Here is a 23,790-nt window from a genome sequence, read left to right as displayed (position 1 = left end):
GTGTAGGCAAAGAAATTTCCCTCAGATACTCTGCGCCTTTCTCCATGACACAATTCCCAAGACGACTGATAACAGTATGCATTGTGGAGCTATTTCAGGATGCAGGGAAGCTCTCTGGGGATTTTCAGGGCAGGAGGCTAGGAGGCTGGGTGTCCTGAGCAGAGGCGAGGTGGCCAACCCTCGTGGAGGCCACGTGCGCCTGCTATGCTGTCCCCTCTTCTAGGATGTTCTCCTCTAGCTGCTCTGTGGGCTGACTATTCTGTTCTACTGAAGCACCATTCCTTCTCCTGCTGGTGATGCCTGGTCCTACCTGGGCACCACTGTAAACCCTTTTCAGTTATATCCCCACACGCTGTCCATAAGGAACATTCTCTTTTGTGAACCCTTCTTGGTGAGGTATACAGTGTATGCAGCGGGCTGGGATCAACCACATGAATCCCATGTAGCTTGATTCATACATAAGATACCCAAGCCCTACCACTCCTCCCCTACGATCCAGGGAGAAAAAGCAAAGGGCACAGCTCATTTTCTTATTCTCTTTGTCTGTTGATGTTAACCAAGGCAAAAAAAGAGAAGGGTGGTAGGTAGGCCGGAATACCTTCAGGCTGCCTTTCTTCAAACAGTGGAATGAGACAGAGGTTGGGAAATAGGGGTACAGATTTGGGGAAAATTTCTAGTTACTCACACGAGAGAGCTGAGGGCTGCTTGTCCTAAATGGTGCTGCTGCCAGGCTGACACCTGTCCCAGAGACAGCATTCCTGGGGAGTTGAAGCCCTGCAGGGCCGACAGGTCTGCACTAGTCAGTGAGTAATCTAAAAAAGAAGGAAATGTTGCTTGTGTGTGTAATTAAAAGGACCATGCAGAATCTGTTTTTCAAATAGTTGCTTCAAAAGTTTTCTTAGGTTGAGAGAAGCCAGGTACTTCATAACATCAAACAACGCACTTACGGGTCTAAAACCCACAAAAAATTCTTCTTTTGGGAGGTTTATAGGACCTAGCTGTATTCAGTTGTCTGGGATTATTTCAATAAAAAAGGTTTCAATTTTGTACTAAATATTTATAGTTTATTATTTTTCAAAAAGTTGAGATACTTCTTCCGGACTTGTAAATAGAAATAATAAAAATGCCATCACTAAAGGATGTTCCTATACAATTGTTATTTTAAATAAATATGCCCACTGCTACCCTCCTGAACAAAGAGAAACACTCCAGCTCACCCTGACTCCATCTAAATCAGCAAGTCTCATATTCTTGAAGTACAGGGGGAGCAGGAAAGACTCAGGACCCCTTCTCATGGGGTGCCAAGCTTAGTGACATAGACAGTATTTACATTATCACACAATTAAATAACTGCATTTGTTCGAAGTACAGGAACTGCCAAAGATCCCTGATTGCATGCAAAATGAAAGTTCATCAAAAAACTGTTACAAGACATAATATACATGAATGCTTCAGTCATAATCATTGTGACCAAGACTTAGGATGTTAGTTATCAGACTTAGGATGTTAGTTATCATTCACACGTAGAGTTATTTCAGTTCATCATTAACGCTTGTCTTTTCCAGTTAGTTCTAAAGAGAGGAGGCAAAAACTCTTCTAACTTCTTTTTCATGTCTCAAGAGAGGTGTTTAAAGAAATTGGTCTTCCTAGTGAATTAGCATTTTAAAAAAAGAAACTGAGTTGAAACAGCATAGCTCTGCTTAGGATATTTTCTCATTCAGTGTTCTCTAAGATTGCCTCGTCCCTCCCCACGGAAGCTGGGGTGGGGGTCCATCACACTGTGCCTTCCACAGTGCCTCCAAGTCCTTCCAACTACTTACTTGACATGTCTACTTGTATGTCTCTCCAGACACCTCAAATCTGACATGACTCCACTGGACTCATCATTTCCTCCAAACCTGCTTCTCTTTAGTAAATGGAACCAACTTTCACATGACTGTTCGTGCCAGAAACCTGTGGGTGTTATCCTTGGTACTTACTTCCACCACCAACCATCATGTCTGGTTGGCTCTAGCTACTGTCTCTCAAGCCTGCCCAAGTTTCACCGTCTCCACTGCCACCACCCTAGTTCACGCCATCAGTATCCATTACTTGGACCATCACAGTAGCCTCTTGTGTGGTGTCCTTGAATTCACTTTTGCCCCATGCACACTGTAGCCAGGTGATCTCAAAAAACAAATATGGTCATGATACCTCTCTGCTTAAAACCTTTCTATGGCTTCCCAATGCTCTCAATGCTTCTCATGTCCAAAGTCCTCAACAAGGCCTATGCATCCCTACTTACCTCTGTAGTTTCAACTCTACAGCCGTCCCATCCCTCCAGCCACGCTCCTGTTGCCTCCCAGCCTTGGTACACAGTACTCCCTCTTCCCGGAACACTCTCCCTACTCTGCCTGGCTGAGTCAGGCGTGCTCCTTCAGGCTGAAGCTTCAGTGCAGCCCTTAACACGGCAGTAATAAATTATTCCTGGAGCTGTTTGTCCTGTGTCTTTTCCTCTGATAGACCCTACATTCCGCTGTTAACCATGCACTCTTGTATTTCCAGTGCCCGGCACAGTGCTTGTCACACAGTACGTGTTCAATAAATATGTGCTGAATGGATCCATGAATGAGTGGAGAAGCTGGGAGCGATCTTATGGATGGGCATGAGGAAGCAAGCGTCTCTATGATTCCTCCACACAGAACTATTGTACTCTTTGAAATGTTGCTCATTTATTCATCCCTGTACTGACTGACTGGCATGTGTTTGACACGTGCCACACATACAACGTAGCTGATATACTAACGAAAGACAAAACATGGATGCATGTTTTAAAAAGGCAAATGGATAAATATGTTAAAGATAACGTGGTAACATTAAACAGAATAGGTGCTCTGAGAGAGAGCAAAGACTATGTAGTTAAAGAAGGAGTGAGATTGATGCTAAGTGATGGACAGTTTTGACAGAACCTGACTCCATTTTTATGTTTTGGTAATTCCTTCTGGACTTAAAAAAAAAAGATTCTTTAAATCCAATGGCATTTCTAAAAACAAATACAGGGGGATATCTAAGTTGAATATTGGAAAAACCTGTCATGAACTGCTCAGTAAACTGTAATCTAATGTTGACACCCAGCTCAAGCCCCACCTCCTCAGCCAACACTCCTCTGAACATTCTAGCTCACAGATTTCCTTCTTTCCTCACCTTCTAGAGATCAGAGTATCAACTGGTAACCTCAACAACTCAGGACTTCCCCGCCATAGTTACCAACTTAGGTATGTCCTGTCTCCTTTTCCAGAATAAACTTGGGAGAAAATATATGTCCCTAGAATAGTGTTGCTCATATAGCTGGTGATCAGGACAATGAAACAGAATTTCTATGAATGCATAATCCCTGGCTTTACTCTAGATTTAGCGGATGGATTTGGACATTTTTTTTCATATTGATTGTTGGAAAAGGTAGTAGACACTTTCTAAGAGGCTTTCTTTTTCAACAAAACCTTTTAAAGTTATTTCTGTTTTAAAAGAACTACTTGGAATTAAAGCAGCAATCAAATGTATTGATGGCTCTGCACCCCTCTGGGAGCTCCAGAGAGCAGGGTGAAAGCACCGTGCTACAGCATTTACCCTGAAGTCTAAAATTAGATGATTTTTATTAGTCTCCTTATTAGAATCACAAAAGAATAAATTCTCTGCACTGTCGTCTCTGAGAAACTGGCAAGGTATTTTTAACTATCCCCCTCTTTCCTTCTTTTGAAGCATCAGGTGTTGGCTGGGCTGGTGAGACAGTGAAGCCCCGTGTGTCCTCTGCCGCTCCCTATGGTGGCACATCTAGAGAGACCTGGGCACGTCGGCTTCTCCACACGGCCTGCGTGGCTGGAAGCACCCCTTCAGTCACTGCAGCATTCTTACATTTGCTTAGTATATCCTCCAAATAGGGTATTTGGGAGTGAAACGTCTAAATAAACATGAATGAGTGAAAAGCTCCCCTCAGAGGTGACGAGGGACAGACTCTGAGGAGAAACAAGAAAGCTCCTGGTCTTGCCCCTCAGGCACAAACAGCGGAAACCAAACGGGCTGTCACACGGAGGGAAACACGACCTGCTGGCACAGCCACCCAGCTCCACCTCCCCGAGCCCTGAGGTCCAAAGGGACTCAGTCTTTCCCAAGGTAGGTTGACACAGCATACAGAAAAACACCTTATTTCAAAGCCTGGAATAGTGAGATGCTGTTTAACAAGAACTATATAGAAAATGCTGAGCCTTTTGCTCCGCTTGCTGCATACCATAATTTTGATAACAGCTAGTTGTTTCTTCGTCAGGGGTAAGTAAAAGTTCATGCTGGGAAATCTTTCTACAATCAATGTGTATTTTCTAATTTTTTTCAAAGTAGCATGTGTTTCTTTAACATATCCAAATGTGAATCTAAGAAACTGGAAATAATTTATTTCAATAAATATACTTTTTAAGAATCATAAAAGCACATGTTGAGCACAAAACAAAGAAATAAAACCCACAAAAGGCAACAGAGTAGGCTTACCAGTGTTGTAGGCGGTCGGCATTGCTGAGTACACCAGGCCCTGCGGAGGCAGGCTAGGGGTTGTCACAGACACCACGGGGGTAGCTAGGGGCTGAGTGGCTTGAGAACTGCTTATCCTCTGGGTATTCTGTGAGAGAGAAGAAAAAAGTAAAAGTGTTATTCTGTGAGTATTTATATTCAAACTTAATATTTTAAAAATAACATTCAATTTAAAAGTGACATTTTTCACAGTTTCATGATGTGAATGTCATTATTCCCTGAAGCAGTGATCATGTGAAAACGTTAAAAATACTAATGAGAATAACTAAATATTTAATTTTAAAGGACGTATTTTACATTAATTATTCAGTTTCCCCTAGAGTCTTTTTCATAGAGTTTATTGATGTCAGAGATATACCCTTAAAAAAGAAAACTGCATTAGGACTGATAACACTTATGTGTTAGCATAAATGAGGACTTGATGCCACTATAAAGACAGCCAAACTACCCTAAATAAAATATGTGTAGATTTTAAATACCCGAGGATAGCAAGGTCATCTGTATATATAGAGATTATAAGTCCATGAGCATATAGGGATCAAAGCTACTTTTTGCAGCATTTACATATTAACAAGGTTTTAAGTCATGGCTTACTAAAGTACAGCTTGTATTCATATTTCCTTCCCTGTGATCCTGCAGTTGACACACACACATATATATATATGTACATGTATATGTATGTATATATTTAGATATAGATTTTTTAAGACTTTTAAAAGAGCAGTTTTAGGTTCACGGCAAAATTGAAGGAAAGGTACAGAGATTTACCATATACTCCCTGCCCCCATACATGCAGAGCCTCTCCCATCATCCACATCATCCAACATTGACCTGTTTTTTAACGGCAGATTCAGACACAGTCTCCTGACTCTTATGAGAGGAGAAGCTTTGAGTAGAGAGCTCTTGAATAAAGTACTTTTGACAGGGCTGTATGAGAAATGGTAAATGCTTGCCAACTGACAGCATCTACATAGTATCCTATCTACAGTGGGAATGAAAAAAGAAATCAACTATTAAATAGTCAAGTCAGTTTAAGATAGTCACAATTCTCTATATGTAGGGGTATGACAGGGCAGTTTCTCATGACACTTTCTAAAACTGAGGATCAGAGGAACAGGACAGACTCCAAGTTCCATGTGGTTAGAGCACAAGAAGGCTAAAGCATAACTCCAGGGTTATTTTTTTCTAACTGAAGAAATTACAGCCTGATAACTGACATTTGGGGTACTAAGCCATATGAATAAAAGTATAATTCAGTGCCCTTGAGGTTATAAAGAGTCAGGATGTGATTCAGTTTTCTCTAACACCATTTCAAAGGGTAATCAGATAAAGGCATTTGGTTAGATCTAGATATTTGAACTTTTGATCATTTGATAAGGATCCAGATCTCATTTTATTTCTTTTTAGTTTGTATTTTCTATCCAATCTTAAGTTAGAGGATGTTGGAAAGACCATTCAGGTTATACTGCCCTGGATCTTGTCCCAGATTCACTAATTCCTAAGCACTGGGAAAATCATTTAACCTCTCCAAACCTCTTCAGTTATAAAGTGGGGAAGATAGTGATCATTGTGCTGCCTGCCTTGTAGTACTACTGTGAGAATCTAGTAAGGTAATAGATGGGAAATGCTTTGAGACAATTGAAGTACTACAGGAAGATAGTACCCTTAAATTATTGCTCTAAGAAACCCTCTGGCCCAAGACTTCTACATAACTCGTATAAAAAAAAAAAAGGTAAATATATTTATTCCTTCTGATCCATAGCTATTCCCCTGGAGCTGTCATGAAGTAGAGTTATTCTAGAATTGCAAGGCTTCTAAAGGAATCTCTGTAGCCTGGTTCTAAAGGAGGCTTTAGTGTAGGCTCCAGGGCACTTGTTTTTATTTCACTTGGGGTCAGAGCCATTCACGATTATATTTTAGAGTTCAAGCCAATTTATACAACTTTCCGAATTCTAATAGATTGTGTGTCTGATTATATTTTGGTCTGACACATAAAGCTCTGCATTTTAAATTAAGTTTTAGAGTCTGAATTACCTTAAGTTTTAGAAATGTGAACGACTGTTTACAGTTTTTGGTTATATATTTGTTTCTTAATTACAAGTATTTATTTTTATGATTGCTAGATTTTATAGTCTTCAAATACTTAGAAATTTACCTTTGAGATTCTGTTATTGAGGGTATACTTTAAGGAATGTGGAAAGGAATACATTTTTGTCTCAGCATCAAGTTAAAAATTTTAATGAACTTTTGAGACAGAGATCTACTTTGGATTTAATTTGTTCTCACAGATTTGGTCACTGAAACTTCAAGAGTCAAATACTAGGTGAAAAATAAAGTGCAACATGGTTTGGTCTAGCTTTATCCATGCCATAGCTTCACCTCCATGGAAATCTACTGATGTGACCTCAAGATGGGGGGGTGGGATGGGGTGTGTGTGTGTGTGTGTGTGTGTGTGTAAAACAGTGACACTCCAATATATTGGTTCTACCCATCAAAGCTCAATGGCACAACCACTAGTGGATTTCCACAACCACTAGAGGGCAACATATTGCTAGATAATTCATAAGTTCACAAGGAAGCATTCATGATAACTTCTTAAGGGTATAAATAGTGAGGTTTAATCTAAGATGAATTATTTTATCTTGAACTATAAACATCCATTTGCTAATCATTACTGTATCATTAAGTAAAGTATTTCCCCAAAAGATAGTTAAAATCTGCACATGATATAATCCAACAACACAACGAAAGCTGGCTAGTGTATTTTAGTTAACCAATATGAAACCACATCCAAAACTGTGAGAGTGAACACAAAGTTAAAGAACAATCTCTCATTTTAAGGACAGAGCACAGACAACCTTATTTGAAAAGAAACCAACTGTGCAAAACACACCAGCATGCATATATATATAATAATAAAATGTAAACAAAATGAACAGATGCCTTTCCCCCATGCTTTCATGCAATCTAAACCTCTGTCCATGCTAAAAGCTAAACATTTTCAAGTTTTTATTCCCCTTAAAGTCACCTAATTAGCAGCTGACTGTGAAATCAGAAGATCAGTTCTGTGAGGTTTGAGTTTTAGTTCCCAAAGTAATATATCAACTGAAAGTTATTTTTAGTCAAATTTAATTTCTAGAAAAAAAGCCAATAGAAATCATTTGTTTTGGAAAAAAGGTAACAGCTACTTTTAAGAACAGAATATCTTCTGATAGAAAAAAAAGTAAGTTTGTGTATGTTAAATTAAAGACATTCATTTTAATAAACAGGGAACCCCCTTGTGGTTCAGATCGTCTCATGCAGGATGAAATAATTCTAACTCTGTGAAAAAAGGTGACCTCACCAAAAATGATGTAATCTTTTTGAAAGAAAGAGAAACACAAGATAGTGTGTTACAATCTGAGGAATTGTGAGGGTGAAGTCATTTTCTAAAAATATATTAATAATTTGGGGAACTATAAAAGGTATTTTGTATCTTTCCTTAAAAAAATTCTTTAATGTGTCTTGTCATCATGGACAGCTATTGTTTATAAAGGCTCTATCCCAAAGTTCCCTAAAAAGTTGTAACAAATAAAATGGGTCAAGATATACAATTATAAGTAGAAAAACCAGACTCTGCAGTACCAGTAGGTTGGTCTAGTTATTCAAAATGTTTGGACAGTATTTAATAGCAAGAAAAAAAATATGTGTAACAAAGGGAACATTAGATAAAAACACTGAAGAGAATTAGTACTTTCTACATCTTTTTCAACTCCCTTCAATCAGAAACCCACACTCACCAACTCCAATTCCTCTTCCTCCGACTGCACTCAGCACATAAGAGGGATAAGAGAGTTACTAAGACTGTTGGTACTCGAATATAAAATATTTCTTTAGAAAAACATGTTATCTGAACACTAGCAGTTGTTTGGAAGTCTAAAGAGATGATTATATATGCAGTGAATACAAACATAAATTATTTACTGTTTCTGTACCTGTAGTTAACTTCAAAAGACTGGAAAGATTCTTTTAAATCCTCTAGGGCCAGGATTTAAAGACATTCCTACCCTAACTTGGTCTGCTCTTATGCTGGCCTCGCCTACACATGGCCATGCTACTGTGACAATATATAAAATGATTTCCTAATCATGAAACTAGTTTCTATTTGGAATCTGGAGAATATTAACTCTATACTTACATCTAAATCCTCCCATCCCTACCCTACCTGGTCACACATGTCCACTTATCTTATACTAGATTCTGTGCTCCTTGGTGGGCAGAAATTATCTTGTTTTCTTATTTCCCACAGTAACTAGCACACTGTTATGAAACAACAAGAACTCAAACATTTAGTAAGTATAGTTTTAAATAATACAAATTTATATGTTTATCATTTGCAAATACAGTTTTCAAATGAATATAATAATTTCAATGGAGAAAAATCACATATATGAAGAAAATGAGACTGGAGGAGAAATGAACTGATAAATCACATACAGAAAAGATAAATGAAACATATTGCTCCTTTTTTCCCTACACATCTAGAAAGCTAATATGCTAGAAATAATCTACAATCTAGTTTTTTTATTATTTTACTTGAATAAGTCAAGCTTCTTTGTCAATCTGCTAAAGGTGTCTTTATAATAAGCATCACTGATACATGAAGCCCCAATGTGAAAGCAGACAATGGTGTAAAATAGGAGGGAAGCTCATTATTTACTCTGAAAAACAACTACCTGGCCTATAAACTTCTATTTCAAATGTGGGCAAAATGCTCTTCAACTGTTTTGTTATAGATGTCTTCACACATCTCCAACTGTAAGACACATCAAAATAATATGGGTGTGTGTATGTACAGTTTTCAATATAACTTAAATGGATAAGGGTGTAAATAGTTTCTGTGGCGAATTTTAAGAATTCCACGGAGATGCTTCATGATCTCTTAAAAAAAAGATCAAGATAACTGACAAGTTGCTAAATGTCAAACTTGTAGTTTGTCCTTAAGTTTTGTAGTTTATTAGTAATTCTTATAAACATATTTCTACACCTTAAGTGAAACTTCCTACAGTTTTTATTTCTGAAGGATAGTGGCAGGTATTCCACATCCAGTTCATGAAAGGTGAGCCAAATGACTATCCTAAATGTCATTTTTTCTCAGCTCCTTTTCCTGGGGGTATACTTCTCCGTTATATATAGGTATGTATTTTTTTTAACATCTTTATTGGAGTATAATTGCTTTACAATGTTGTGTTAGTTTCTGCTGTATAACAAAGTGAATCAGCTATATGTATATATATATTCCCCCCTCCCTATATATGTATCCCCTCCCTCTTGCATCTCCCTCCCACCCGCCCTATCCCACCCCTCGAGGCGGTCACAAAGCACTGAGCTGATCTCCCTGTGCGTGCAATGCAGCTGCTTCCCACTAGCTATCTATTTTACATCTGGTAGTGTATATCTCTCACTTCGTCCCAGCTTACCCTTACCCCTCCCGGTGTCCTCAAGTCCATTCTCTACGTCTGTGTCTTTATTCCTGTCCTGCCCCTAGGTTCGTCAGAACCAAATTTTTTTTTTTTTTAGATTCCATATGTGTTAGCATACGGTATTTGTTTTTCTCTTTCTGACTTACTTCAATCTGTATGACAGACTCTAGGTCCATCCACCTCACTACAAATAACTCAATTTCGTTTCTTTTTATGGCTCAGTAATATTCGATTATATATATGTGCCACATCTTCTTTATCCATTCATCTGTCGATGGACACTTAGGTTGCTTCCATGTCCTGGCTATTGTAAATAGTGCTGCAATGAACACTGGGGTGCATGTGTCTTTTTGAATTATGCTCTTCTCAGGGTATATGCCCAGTAGTGGGATTGCTGGGTCATACGGTAGTTCTATTTTTCTTTTTTTAAAGAACCTCCATACTGTTCTCCATAGTGGCTGTATCAATTACATTCCCACCAACAGTGCAAGAGGGTTCCCTTTTCTCCACACCCTCTCCAGCATTTATTGTTTGTAGGTTTTTTGATGATGGCCATTCTGACTGGTGTGAGGTGATACCTCATTGTGGTTTTGAATTGCATTTCTCTGATGATTAGTGATATTGAGCATCCTTTCATGTGTTTGTTGGCAATCTGTATATCTTCTTTGGAGAAATGTCTATTTAGGTCTTCTGCTCATTGGTTGTTTTTTTGATATTGAGCTGCATGAGTTGCTTGTACGTTTTGGAGATTAATCCTTTGTTGCTTTGTTTGCAAATATTGCTCCCATTCTGAGGGTGGTCTTTTCATCTTGTTTATGGTTTCCTGTGCTGTGCAAAAGCTTTTAAGTTTCATTAGGTCCCATTTGTTTTTATTTCCATTTCTCTAGGAGGTGGGTCAAAATGGATCTTGCTGTGATTTATGTCATAGAGTTTTCTGCCTATGTTTTCCTCTAAGAGTTTTATAGTGTCTGGCCTTACATTTAGGTCTTTAATCCATTTTGAGTTTATTTTTGTATACAGTGTTAAGGAGTGTTCTAATTTCATTCTTTTACATGTAGCTGTCCAGTTTTCCCAGCACCATTTATTGAACAGGCTGTCTTTCCTCCATTGTACATTCTTGCCTCCTTTATCAAAATAAGGTGACTATATGTCTGTGGGTTTAATCTCTGGGCTTTCTATGCTGTTCCATTGATCTGTATTTCTATTTTTGTGCCAGTACCATCTGTCTTGATTACTGTAGCTTTGTAGTATAGTCTGAAGTCTGGGAGCCTGATTCCTCCAGCTCCGTTTTTCTTTCTCAAGGTTGCTTTGGCTATTCAGGGTCTTTTGTGTTTCCATACAAATTGTGAATTTTTTTGTTCTAGTTCTGTGAAAAATGCCATTGGTAGTTTGATAGGGATTGCATTGAATATGTAGATTGCTTTGGGTAGTATAGTCATTTTCACAGTGTTGATTCTTACAATCCAAGAACATGGTATATCTCTCCATCTGTTTGTATCGTCTTTAATTTTTCATCAGTGTCTTATAGTTTTCCGCATACAAGTCTTTTGTCTCCTTAGGTAGATTTATTCCTAGGTATTTTATTCTTTTTGTTGCAGTGGTAAATGGGAGTGTTTCCTTAATTTCTCTTTCAGATTTTTTACCATTAGTGTATAGGAATGCAACAGATTTCTGTGCATTAATTTTGTATCCTGCTACTTTACCAAATTCGTTGATTAGCTCTAGTAGCTTTCTGGTAACATGTTAGGATTCTCTATGTATAGTATCATGTCATCTGCAAACACTGACAGTTTTACTTCTTCTTTTCCGATTTGGATTCCTTTTATTTCTTTTTCTTCTCTGATTGCTGTGGCAAAAACTTCCAAAACTATGTTGAATAATAGTGGTGAGAGGGCTCAACCTTGTCTTGTTCCTGGTCTTAGAGGAAATGGTTTCAGTTTTTCACCATTGAGAACGATGTTGGCTGTGGGTTTGTCATATATGGCCTTTATTATGTTGAGGTAGGTTCCCTCTATGCCTACTTTCTGGAGAGTTTTTATCATAAATGGGTGTTGAATTTTGTCGAAAGCTTTTTCTGCATCTACTGAGATGATCATATGGTTTTTAGCCTTCAATTTGTTAATATGGTGTATCACATTGATTGATTTGCATATATTGAAGAATCCTTGCATTCCTGGGATAGACCTGACTTGATCATGGTGTATGATCCTTTTAATGTGCTGCTGGATTCTGTTTGCTAGTGTTTTGTTGAGGATTTTTGCATGTATGTTCATCAGTGATATTGGCCTGTAGTTTTCTTTTTTTGTGACATCTTTGTCTGCTTTTAGTATCAGTGTGATAGTGGCCTCACAGAACGAGTTTGGGAGTGTTCCTCCCTCTGCTATATTTTCCAAGAGTTTGAGAAGGATAGGTGTTTGCTCTTCTCTGAATGTTTGATAGAATTCACCTGTGAACCCATCTGGTCCTGGGCTTTGGTTTGTTGGCAGACTTTTAATCACAGTTTCAATTTCAGTGCTTGTGATTGGTATGTTTATATTTTCTATTTCTTCCTGGCTCAGCCTCGGAAGGTTGTGCTTTTCTAAGAATTTGTGCATTTCTTCACATTGTCCATTTTACTGGCATATAGTTGCTTGTAGTAATCTCTCATGATCCTTTGTATTTCTACAGTGTCAGTTGTTACTTCTTTTTCATTTCTATTTCTGTTGATTTAAGTCTTCTCCCTTTTTTTCTTGATGAGTCTGGCTAATGGTTTATCAATTTTGTTTATCTTCTCAAAGAACCAGCTTTTAGTTTTGTTGATCTTCGCTATTGTTTCCTTCATTTCTTTTTCATTTATTTCTGATCTGATCTTTATGATTTCTTTCCTTCTGCTAACTTTGGGGTTTTTTGTTCTTCTTTCTCTAATTGCTTTAGGTTTAAGGTTAGGTTGTTTATTTGAGATTTTTCTTGTTTCTTGAGGTAGGCCTGTATTGCTATAAATTTCCCTCTTAGAGCTGCTTTTGCTTTTGCTGCATCCCTTAGGTTTGGGGTTGTGTTTTCATCATCATTTGTTTCTAGGTATTTTTTGATTTCTCTTTGTTTTCTTCAGTGATCTCTTGTTTATTTAGTAGCGTACTGTTTAGCCTCCATGTGTTTTTATTTTTTAGTTTTCTTCCTGTAATTGATATCTAGTCTCATAGCATTGTGGTCAGAAAAGATACTTGTTATGATTTCAATTTTCTTAAATTTACCGAGGCTTGATTTGTGACCCAAGATATGATCTAGCCTGGAGAATGTTCCATGAGCACTTGAGAAGAAAGTGTATTCTGTTGTTTTTGGATGGGATGTCCTATAAATATAAATATCACTTAAGTCCATCTTGTCTAATGTGTCATTTAAAGCTTGTGTTTCCTTATTTATTTTCTGTTTGGATCATCTGTTCATTGGTGAAAGTGGAGTGTTAAAGTCCCCTACTATGATTGTTTTACTGTCGATTTCCCCTCTTATGGCTGTTAGCATTTGCCTTATGTATTGAGGTGCTCCTATGCTGGGTGCATAAATATTTACCATTGTTATATCTTCTTCTTGGATTGATCCCTTGATCATTATGTAGTGTCCTTCTCTGTCTCTTGTAATAGTCTTTATTTTAAAGTCTATTTTGTCTGATATGAGAATTGCTACTCCAGCTTTCTTTTGATTTCCATTTGCATGGAATTTCTTTTTCCATCCCCTCACTTTCAGTCTGTATGTGTCCCTTGGTCTGAAGTGGGTCTCTTGTAGATAGCATATATATGGGTCTTGTTTTTGTATCCATTCAGCCAGTCTATGTCTTTTGGTTGGAGCATTTAATCCATTTACATTTAAGGTAATTATCGATATGTATGTTACTATTACCATTTTCTTAATTGTTTTGGGTTTGTTTTTGGAGGTTTTTTCCTTCATTTGTGTTTCCTGCCTAGAGAAGTTCCTTTGGCATTTGTTGTAAAGCTGGTTTGGTGGTGCTGAATTCTCTTAACTTTTACTTGTCTGTAAAGGTTTTAATTTCTCTGTCAAATCTGAATGAAATCTTTGCTGGGTAGAGTAATCTTGGTTGTAGGTTTTTTCCTTTCATCATTTTAATTATATTCTGCCACTCCTTTCTGGCTTGCGGAGTTTCTGCTGAAAGATTAGCTGTTAACCTTATGGGGATTCCTTTGTATGTTATTTGTTGCTTTTCCCTTGCTGCTTTTAATATATTTCTTTGTATTTAAATTTTGATACTTTTATTAATGTGTCTTGGTGTGTTTCTCCTTGGATTTATCCTGTATGGGACTCTCTGCGCTTCCTGGACTTGACTGACTATTGCCTTTCCCATGTTAGGGAAGTTTTCAAGTATAATCTCAAATATTTTCTTAGACCCTTTCTTTTTCTCTTCTACTTCTGGGACCCCTATAATTCGAATGTTGGTGCGTTTAATGTGGTCCCAGAGGTCTCTGAGACTGTCCTCAATTCTTTTCATTCTTTTTTCTTTATTCTGTTCTGCAGTAGTTATTTCCACTATTTTATCTTTCAGGTCACTTATCCGTTCTTCTGCCTCAGTTATTGTGCTATTGATTCCTTCTAGAGAATTTTTAATTTCATTTATTGTGTTGTTCATTGTTGTTTGTGGGCTCTTTAGTTCCTCTAGGTCTTTGTTAAATGTTTCTTGTATTTTCTTCATTCTATTTCCAAGAGATTGGATCATCTTTACTATCATCATTCTGAATTCTTTTTCAGGAATACTGCCTATTTTCTCTTCATTTGTTTGGTCTGGTGGGTGTTTACCTTGCTCCTTCATGTGCTGCATATTTCTCTGTCTTCTCTTTTTGTTTAACTTACTGTGTTTGGGGTCTCCTTTTTGCAGGTTGCAGGTTTGTAGTTCCCGTTGTTTTTGGTGTCTGTTCCCAGTGGGTGAGGCTGCTTCAGTGGCCTGTGTAAGCTTCCTGGTGGAGGGGACTAGTGCCTGTGTTCTGGTGGGTAGGGGTGGATCTTGTCTTTCTGGTGGGCAGGGCCGCATCCAGTGGTGTGTTTTGTGGTGTCTGTGAACTTAGTATGATTTTAGGCAGCCTCTCTGCTAATGGGTGGGGTTGTGTTCCTGTCTTGCTAGTTGTTTGGCATGAGGCGTCCAGCACTGGAGCTTGCTGGCTGTTGGGTGGAGCTGGGTCTTAGTGTTGAGATGGAAATCTCTGGGAGAGCTCTCGCTGATTGATATTACGTGGGGCCAGGAGGTCTCTGATGGTCCAATGTCCTGAACTCGGCTCTCCCACCTCAGAGGCTCAGGCCTGACACCAGGCCAGTGCACCAAGACCCCGTCAGCCACACGGCTGTTGACGAATATGAGAAATATGAGCTCCCTGAACTGTTGAACCAGATTGAGGTGCTGTCTCTGAAGTGTTATTCTTGTGAGAATCTTCCATAATCAACTGTGGCTCTATGTATGTATTTTTAACTTTGTATTCTGAAATAGTTTTAGGCTTAGAGAGCAGCTGCAAAGAGAGCACACCACCACACACCTCATCCAGTTTCCCCCAAAGTTAACACCCTGAAGAAACAGGATGCAGTTGTCAAAATTGCATGTAGCAGTAACCAAAGCTATAGACTTTCCTGGGTTTCAGTCTTTTCATGAATGTCTTTTTTCTGGTCCTGGATCAGATCCTGCATCTCATATGCCTTTAGCTGTCATGTATCCTTAGTCTCCACTGGTCTCCACAGTTCCCTCAGTCTTTCCTTGTTTTTCATGATCTTGACAACTTTGGAAGAGTACTGGTCAGGTATCTTGGAGATCGTCCTTCAGTTTGGGTCTGTCTGATATTTTCTCATAGTTGGACAGACAGCATGGACTTTTGGAAGAAGACCACAGGGGTGACGTGATCCTCTTAGCACATGATATCAGAAGACACATGTCATCCCATTACCAGTGATGTTAACCTTGATCTTCTGGTTAAGGTAGTGTCTTCCAGGATTCTCCACTATAAAATAACTATTTTTCTTTTTGTAATCAACGATTATTTGGGGAGAGACATTCTGAGATTTATTAAATACTCCATTTCTCCTTAAATTTTTGCTAATTTTAGCATTCATCCATTGACTTTGCCTTCAAGGTCTGCACTGTGGTGTTATAATGGTGATTTGCCATTTCTCTCATTCTTTCTACCTGTATTAATTAGAATTCTTCTCTAAGGAAGAGTTGTCCCTTCTCCCTCTATTTATTCAATCAATTACTTAGTAACAGTCTCAGTATTTTTAATTCTTTTATTCTTCTTGTGTTATAATCCAATAATATTGTTATTTATTTTGTTGCTTAAATTGTTCTAGATCTGGCCACTGGGAGCTCCTCTGAAAGGTTGGGTTCCTCTGACTTTTGACATACATTTCCTTATACTCTGGCACCTCTGGCTCATTGTGTATTTTCGTGACCCTAGCTCTACAATCAATCACTTCTCCAAGAAGTCTTGATTCTTTTTATTGGAGAATGGTGTTTAGAAACTAAGATCTGAGTGCGAGGTGTGCTCAGTTACCAGGTGTCATTGTTTTAAGACCCTCTCAGCAGTCAGAGCTAGGAAATATATGATGTATACGAATTCATGTGTACACAACATCTATTTCTGTATCTATCTATCTGTATATATGTTAAAAAAAAAAAAAAGTTCATACTGAAACCTCCAACTACAACCTCAAAAAATAGGGTTCATTATAGCCTTCCCCACCCACGCTGCTTAACTGTAAGTTTTTTCTCGAGAAACCTGGCTTTCTTTATCTACAATGGATAGTAGTTACTTGTTTAAGGCTGTGTATGTATGTAACAAATTTACCATCTTGAGCACCGTGATTTCATGCAATTTTTTTTGGTCTCCATACTTATGGTGTCCAGTCAGAACAGTTTCCAAAGTTATTTAGACCAGCTCTTTCTTCCTCATCCCCTTCAGTATCATCATATCACTCATTTGTAATAACATTATATTCATGTATCATGGTCTGTATTTCATCTTGGGTTCCCCTGGAATCCTGGTTGACTTTTTTTAACGGCATATAGTAAAAAAATCACTCTTTGTATTGTACAGTTTTGTAGGTTTTAACAAAAGCATAGATTCATGAATCTAACAATACAGTATCACAGATAGTTCCACCTCCTCAAAAATTCCCTATACTACCCCTTTCGTATTCAACTCCTCTCCCCACCCCTGGCAACCACTTGTCTGTTTTGCATTTTCCATCATGAAATATAAATGTAATCATATATATACTATGTAGTCTTTGAGATCTGGCTTCTTTCAATTAGCAAAATTCATTTAAGATTCATTTATATCGTTGTGAATAAATACTTCATCCCTTTTGTATTACTGAGCAATATTCCTTTGTATGGATGTACCAGAGTGTGTATACCCATTTATCTGCTGGAAGGACATCTGGGTTGTTCTCACTTTTGGGAGATTATGAAAAATATAAGTTTTTTATATAAGCATGGTTTTCAATTCACTTGAGTAAATACTCTAGGAGCAGGATCGTTGGGTTGTATGACAAGTATATATTTAACTTTATAAGAAGTTGCCAAACTGTTTTCCAAAGTAGCTGTACCATTTTGAATTCCAAGCAGGAATACATGAGAATTCTTGTTGCTCTGCATCCTCACCAGAACTTGGCATTTTTAGTTTTTTTGGTTTTGTTTTTGTAATTTTAGTCATTCTCTAACAGGTGTGTAGTTGTATCATTCTGGATAAAAGTCTTTTACTAGATAGGTGATTTTGCAAATGTTCTCTCCTTATCTGTAGATTGTCTTTTTATTCTCTGAACAGGGCCTTTTCATGGAGTGAAACTTAAATTTTGTTAAATACCAATATATCAATTTTTTCTTTATGGATCATGCTTTTGATGTTGTAATTCTCCAATGTTTTCTTCTAGAAGTTTCAGAGTTTTGTGTTTTACATTTGGATCTATAATACATTTTGAGTTAATTTTTGTATAAGCTATGAATTATACATCGAGCTTCTGTTTTTGCATATGGATGCTAAATTGCTGCAGCCCCATTAGTTGTACTGACTATCCTTACCCCACTGAATTGCCTTACTACCTTTGTAAAAAACCAACTGAATATATTTGTGTGGGTCTATTTTCTGGGCTCTCTGTTTTGTTCTTTGACCCATGTGCTCATCTTTTTGCCAGTATCACACATTATTATTGTAGCTTTATTGTAGGTCTTGAAACCAGGTAGTCTTAGTCTTCCTATTTTGCTCTCTTTCAAAATTGTTTTGGCCAATGTAGTTCCTTTGCCTTTCCATACATATTTTAGAATTGGCTTGTTGATATCTACAAAAAAGCTTGCTGTGATTTAAAGTGGGGTTGTGTTTAATCTGTTGACCAATTTAGGAAGAAGTGACATCTTGACAATAGAGTCTTCAAACCCATTAATATGATATCTCTATTCATTTGGCTCTTTGATTTCTTTCAACAATGTTTTGTAGTTTTAGCATGAAAATCATGCACATATTTGGTGAGATTTGTAGGCAGTTTTTTGAGTAATATTTAAATGGTATTTTAAAATTTCATATTCCAATTGTTCACTGGAAGTTTTTTTGTAGGTTCTTTTATGCTTTTCTACATAAATATTATCTTCTGTGAACAGAGACAGTTTAACTTTCTTCCCAGTGTGTATACATTTTATTTTTATTGCCTTACTGTTTCTCATCTAGGACTTCCAGTACAATGTTGGATATGAGTGGTGAGAATAAACAACACTGTCTAGTTCCTAATATTATTTTACCAAAAGACTGTTTCCCCCTTATTAGGTATATTAGTTGTAGAATTTCTGAAAATACTCTTTATTAGGTTAAAAAACTTCCTTTCTTCTCCTAGTTTGATGGAAGTTATTTTTATTATGAATAAAAGTTGAATTCTGTTAACATGGTAAATTATATTGATGAATTTTCAAATTTAGAATCAGCCTTGTATTCCTGAAATGAAACCCACTTGGTCTTAATATATTATCCTTTTTAGTATACTGATGAATTTATTTACTAATAAACTAATATTTGTTGAGGATTTTATGTCTAGAGTTCGTGAGGGATATTGGCTTATACTTTTTTTGTAATGTCTTATTCTGATTTGTATTAGAGTAATGCTGGTCTAATAAAATGAGTTGAAAGGTGTTCCCTCCTGGGACTTCCCTTGTGGCGCAGTGGATAAGAATCCGCCTGCCAATGCAGGGGACATGGGTTCGATCCCTGGTCTGGGAAGATACCACATGCCATGAAGCAACTAAGCCTGTGCGCCACTACTGAGCCTGCGCTCTAGAGCCCGCGAGCCACAAATACTGAGCCCGCGGGCCTAGAGACCATGCTCTGCAACAAGAGAAGCCACCACAAGGAGAAGCCCGTGCACCGCAATGAAGAGTAGCCCCCCCTTGCCAAAACTAGAGAAAGCCTACGTGCAGCAAGCCAACGCAGCCAAAAAAATAAATCAATAAAATTAAATCTTAAAAAAAAGAAAAGAAAAGGTGTTCCCTCCTTGCCTTTATTCTGAAAGAAATTATGTAGAATTGATATCATTTCTTCTTAAATGTTTGGTAAAATTTGGCAGTAAAACTCTCTGCATCTGGAGTTTTTTTTGGGGAAGGTTTTAAAACTAGGAATTCAATTTCTTTAATAGATATTTATTATTTAGGTTAACTATTTCTTCTTCAGTGAGTCTGATAATTCTTTGGTAATTTGTATTTTTCAAAGGATTTACCCATATCATCTAAACTATCAAATCTATTAGAATAGAGTTGTTTGTAGTATTCCCCTTGCCCCCTTTTTAAGTTGTAGTGTTGTTTTGTTTTTAGATTAGCTGTTACACAATAATTGTTTGTAGTATTATTCTGTAGCTTATCTTCTGTACAATAATTGTTTGCAGTATCTTTTAGTGTCTTTTGGGTTATGTAACCTCTTTCATTCTTAATATTGATAACTTGTGTTCTTCTCTTTTTCTTCGGTAACCTTGGCTAGAAATTTAGCAGTTTTATTGATCTTTAAAAAAAAAACAGCCTTTGGTTTGATTCCTTTTCTCTACAGTCTTTCTGTTTTAAGTTTCATTAATTTCTGCTCCTCATTTTTCTGGTTCCTTTAGGTTAAGTTTGCTCTTCTTTCCCTAGTTTCTTAAAGTAAAAGCTTACTGATTTGGGACCTTCGTCTTTTCTAATATAAACGTTTAATGCTATGAATTTCCCCTCTCAACGCTACCCTAGGTGGTCCCTAAAATTCTGATATGCTATATATATTTCAAATTTTCCCTTGAGATTTCCTCTTACACCCATGAGTTATTTAAAAGTATGTTATTTAATTTCTATATGTGGAGATTTTCCTGTTGTCTTCCTGTTACTGATTTTATTATGCTCAGAGACTGTAATTTGTATGATTGAAATTTGCTAAGGTTTGTTTTATGGCACAGGATATGGTCTAAATTGCTGAATGTACCAAGTGCCCTTAAGAAGAATGTGTGTTCTGCTATGTGAAGTGAAGTGTTCTGTAACTGTCTCTTAGGTCAGGTTGGTTGAATACTGCTCAGGTCACCTAAACCCCTAACTGATATTTCTACCTACTTGTTCTATCAATTACTGAGAGAAGAGTGTTGAAGGTTCCAACTACAATTGTGGATTTTTCTCTTCCACCTTTTAGTTGTATCAGTTTTTGCTTTATGTATTTAGAAGGTGTGCTGTTAGGTGCATACCCATTAAAGATACTTATTTCTTGGAATATGGACTATGTAATATCCTTTGTTATCCTTGATAATATTCCTTATTGTGAAGTTCACATTGCCTGAAATTAATATGGCTACACTAGCTTTCTTTCGGTTAATGTTTGCATGGTATATTTTTTCCATCCTTTTACCTATGTCTTTATATTTAAAGTGGGGTTCTTATAGACAGTGTACTGTATGATCTTCCTTTTTTAATCAATCTGACATTTTGTCTTTTAACTGATGTTTATGACGTTTACTTGTATAGTTGGATTAAAATCTACAATCTTGCTAGCTATATTTCATTTGTTCCATCTGTTCTTTATTATTCTCTTTTTCTCCCATTTCTTGGGCTACTGGAGCATATTTTATGTTTCTATTTTATCTCCTCTATTGACTTATTTATACCTCTTTTTATTTCCTATAGCTGTACTAGGGTTTACAATATACATCTTCAGTTAATTGGAGTTCACCTTCAAATATACACCTCATCATGTGTAAAGACCTACAACAGTATATTTCTAATCCCTCCACCGTCATTTTATTTTTACAGATGCTATAAACACAAAAGTCATTGCCACTATTTTTGCTTTAGAAAGCCGATTATCTTTTGGGGCAAGTAAGAAGAGGGAAAACACCCAGATCTTGGTTTCTAATATCATTCTCCAAAAAAAGGAACCAACGTTCCTCAGAGAAATATCTGATTCCAGGACTGGGGCAGGAAATATACAAGATGAGCCTGGAGCATTCTGTAGTAACCAGAAAATAAAATAGTAACCCCTACTTTCCTCCCTGCCAAAAAAACCCCACAAAGACGAGGGTACATAAAAGGGGCACAGGAACCATTTGAACAGTCCTCAACAGCTAAAGCTGGAACAATTTGAGCAACAGAATAAACTAGTATTGGTATTGATAGAATCATATATTAACAGAATTTCTTATTATTATAACCCAAAGTATAAAATAAATGTCCATGAGTCCATATTAATATTCACTATAAATAAATGATTAAATAAATGAGAGAGAACAGGTAAGTCACCTGTGCAGAAGAACTCCAAATAATGTATGTAGATAGTCTGCCTTCAAGGAGGTAGGAGAATAACCCCCACTACTCCTTAGGTGTGGGCCTTGCACAGTGACTTCCTTCCAAAGAGGACAGTATGGGAAGGGGGAAAAGAGGAGCCAGTGAAATACTACACCAGCAAGATGACCAAAGTGATCAACAGTCATGTTGATAGTATGTACCCTTGATATAATGTGATGAAAATGGCACTTTAGTTCCACAGCCTTCCTCCCCCAAACACATAACACCGGTCTAATCATGAGGAAACCATCAGAAAAACCACAATTTAGGAACACTCTACAACATATCTGACCAATATTCAGAACTGTCAAGGTCATTAAAGTAAAGTCTTAGAGAAACTACCACAGCCAAGAAGAGCCTAAAGAGACATGACTACTAAATGCAATGTTGTATTCCTGGATTGGATTCCAGAACAGAAAAAGACATGGGGTTAACAACTAAGGCTATCCTAATAAAGTGTAGACTTTAGTTAATAATAACGTATCAATATTGATTCATTAGTTGTAACAAATGTACCATACTAATGTAAGATGTTAATAACAGGAAAAATTGGGTGTGCAGCATATGGGAACTTTCTGTACTACCTTTGCAATCTTTGTATAAATTTAAAACTGTTCTAAAATTAAAGTTTATCAAATGAAGGACAAAATGAATTTTATTTTATCTTCATTTATTCCATTTCCATTGTTCTTTATTTCTTTGTATAGACCCAAGAGCTTGCTGGTAGCATATTCCTTCTTCCAAAGGAAATCCTTTAACATTTCTTGTAGAGTATGTCTGCTGGCAATAAATTCCCACAATTTTCTTTTGAGAATGTTTTTATTTCTCTTTCATTTCTTGAAAGATATTTTTGCTGGGTACAGAATTCTAGGTTGAAAGTTTTTTGGTTTTTGTTTTAATTTCAGCACTTTAGATTACTCCATTGTTTTGTAGCTTGCATAGTTTCTGAAAAGAAGTATGGTATAAATTCTTATCTTCATTCTTCTATATATTTATCTGTCTCTTTTCCCTGGTTGCCTTTAAGATTTTCCTCTTTGTCTTCTGCTTTTAGCAGTCTGAGTATATGTGTGTTTGGTGTTGGTTATTATTTCTTCAAACACATTTCTTCTGCTCTGTTCTCTCTCTCTTCTCTTTTTGAAATTCTAGTTATAAACATGTTAAATCATCTGAAAAAGCCTCACAAATATTAGAGGCTTTGTTCTGTTTTTTTTTTTTTTTGACTCTTCTCTTTATATTTCAGTTTGGGTAATTCTTACTGACCTGAAGACCTGTAGCAGGTCTTTCCTCCTGCTAGGCCTTTAGTGCAGAGTTTGAGTTAATTTAATTAAGAACTGGGCTGGGTCTGAGCTTCAGTGTTGCTATGGTTACCCTCAGTGTATCCACCACAGGCCTCAAATCCCTCTGGTGGGAATGGAAGATTGGTTGGCTAGAGGTTTTTTGTTTATTTGTTTTTTCCCCAAAGACTGCTCATTCTCAGTTTTAAGCCTTCCCCTTTGTGCTATGCCTCAGGCTGCAGCCTTCTCAGAAATTCTGCCATGTTCATGACATTGTTCCTGCTCCTTCACCATGGGCTGAGAGAGTTTTCCGTTTCCATTTCCCCAGATACAATGGGAATTCACCAGTGCCTAAGGATGACCGTTTATGTCGTTCATCTCCTCACAGATTAAGACTTCTGTTCCATAGGAGTGAAAGGGGAGAAGGACCCAGGCAAAACTTTTTGCCCCTACTGCAGTGGCTGCTCTTCCCCTCTCTTCCCGTTGTACACCACAAAGGAGACTTTTTCAGGACATTCCCAATTTTTTCTGTGAGCACCCAGTGGGGTTCATGGAGGAAAAGCCTGCAAGAGGGCTTAAGACTCTCCCTACATAGCAGTCCCAGGGGTTTTACAGAGTCCTGCCAGTGAACACTTGGCCTCCAGCAATTCACCAATCACCCTAGCTTAACTCTTATTATCTGTGTCTTGCCCAGATAAAGTCAGTG

The 23,790-nt window shown here is 37.3% G+C and overlaps 1 protein-coding gene across 10 annotated transcripts in view; it reads right to left on the bottom strand.

Moving 5' to 3' along the window:
- Nucleotides 1–23,790, bottom strand: part of MEF2A (myocyte enhancer factor 2A) — a 171,022-nt gene that overhangs the window by 4,702 nt on the left and 142,530 nt on the right. For 6 of the 10 annotated variants that reach the window (XM_057542643.1, XM_057542638.1, XM_057542644.1 and 3 more), the window contains 3 exons: nt 8,337–8,360; nt 4,519–4,645; nt 686–812 (listed from right to left, as the gene is read on the bottom strand). In XM_057542643.1, coding sequence (XP_057398626.1) covers nt 686–812; nt 4,519–4,645; nt 8,337–8,360 — 278 coding nt within the window. The remainder of the gene's footprint in view (nt 1–685; nt 813–4,518; nt 4,646–8,336; nt 8,361–23,790) is intronic. The other 4 variants (XM_057542645.1, XM_057542646.1, XM_057542641.1 and 1 more) reach the window with 1 other exon arrangement.

The sequence above is a fragment of the Balaenoptera acutorostrata genome, chromosome 3 (assembly GCF_949987535.1).
Source record: "Balaenoptera acutorostrata chromosome 3, mBalAcu1.1, whole genome shotgun sequence".
Lineage (NCBI taxonomy): Eukaryota > Metazoa > Chordata > Mammalia > Artiodactyla > Balaenopteridae > Balaenoptera > Balaenoptera acutorostrata.
The sequence above is the reverse complement of the archived record's forward strand: the minus strand, read 5'-3'. Positions and strand labels throughout refer to the sequence as shown.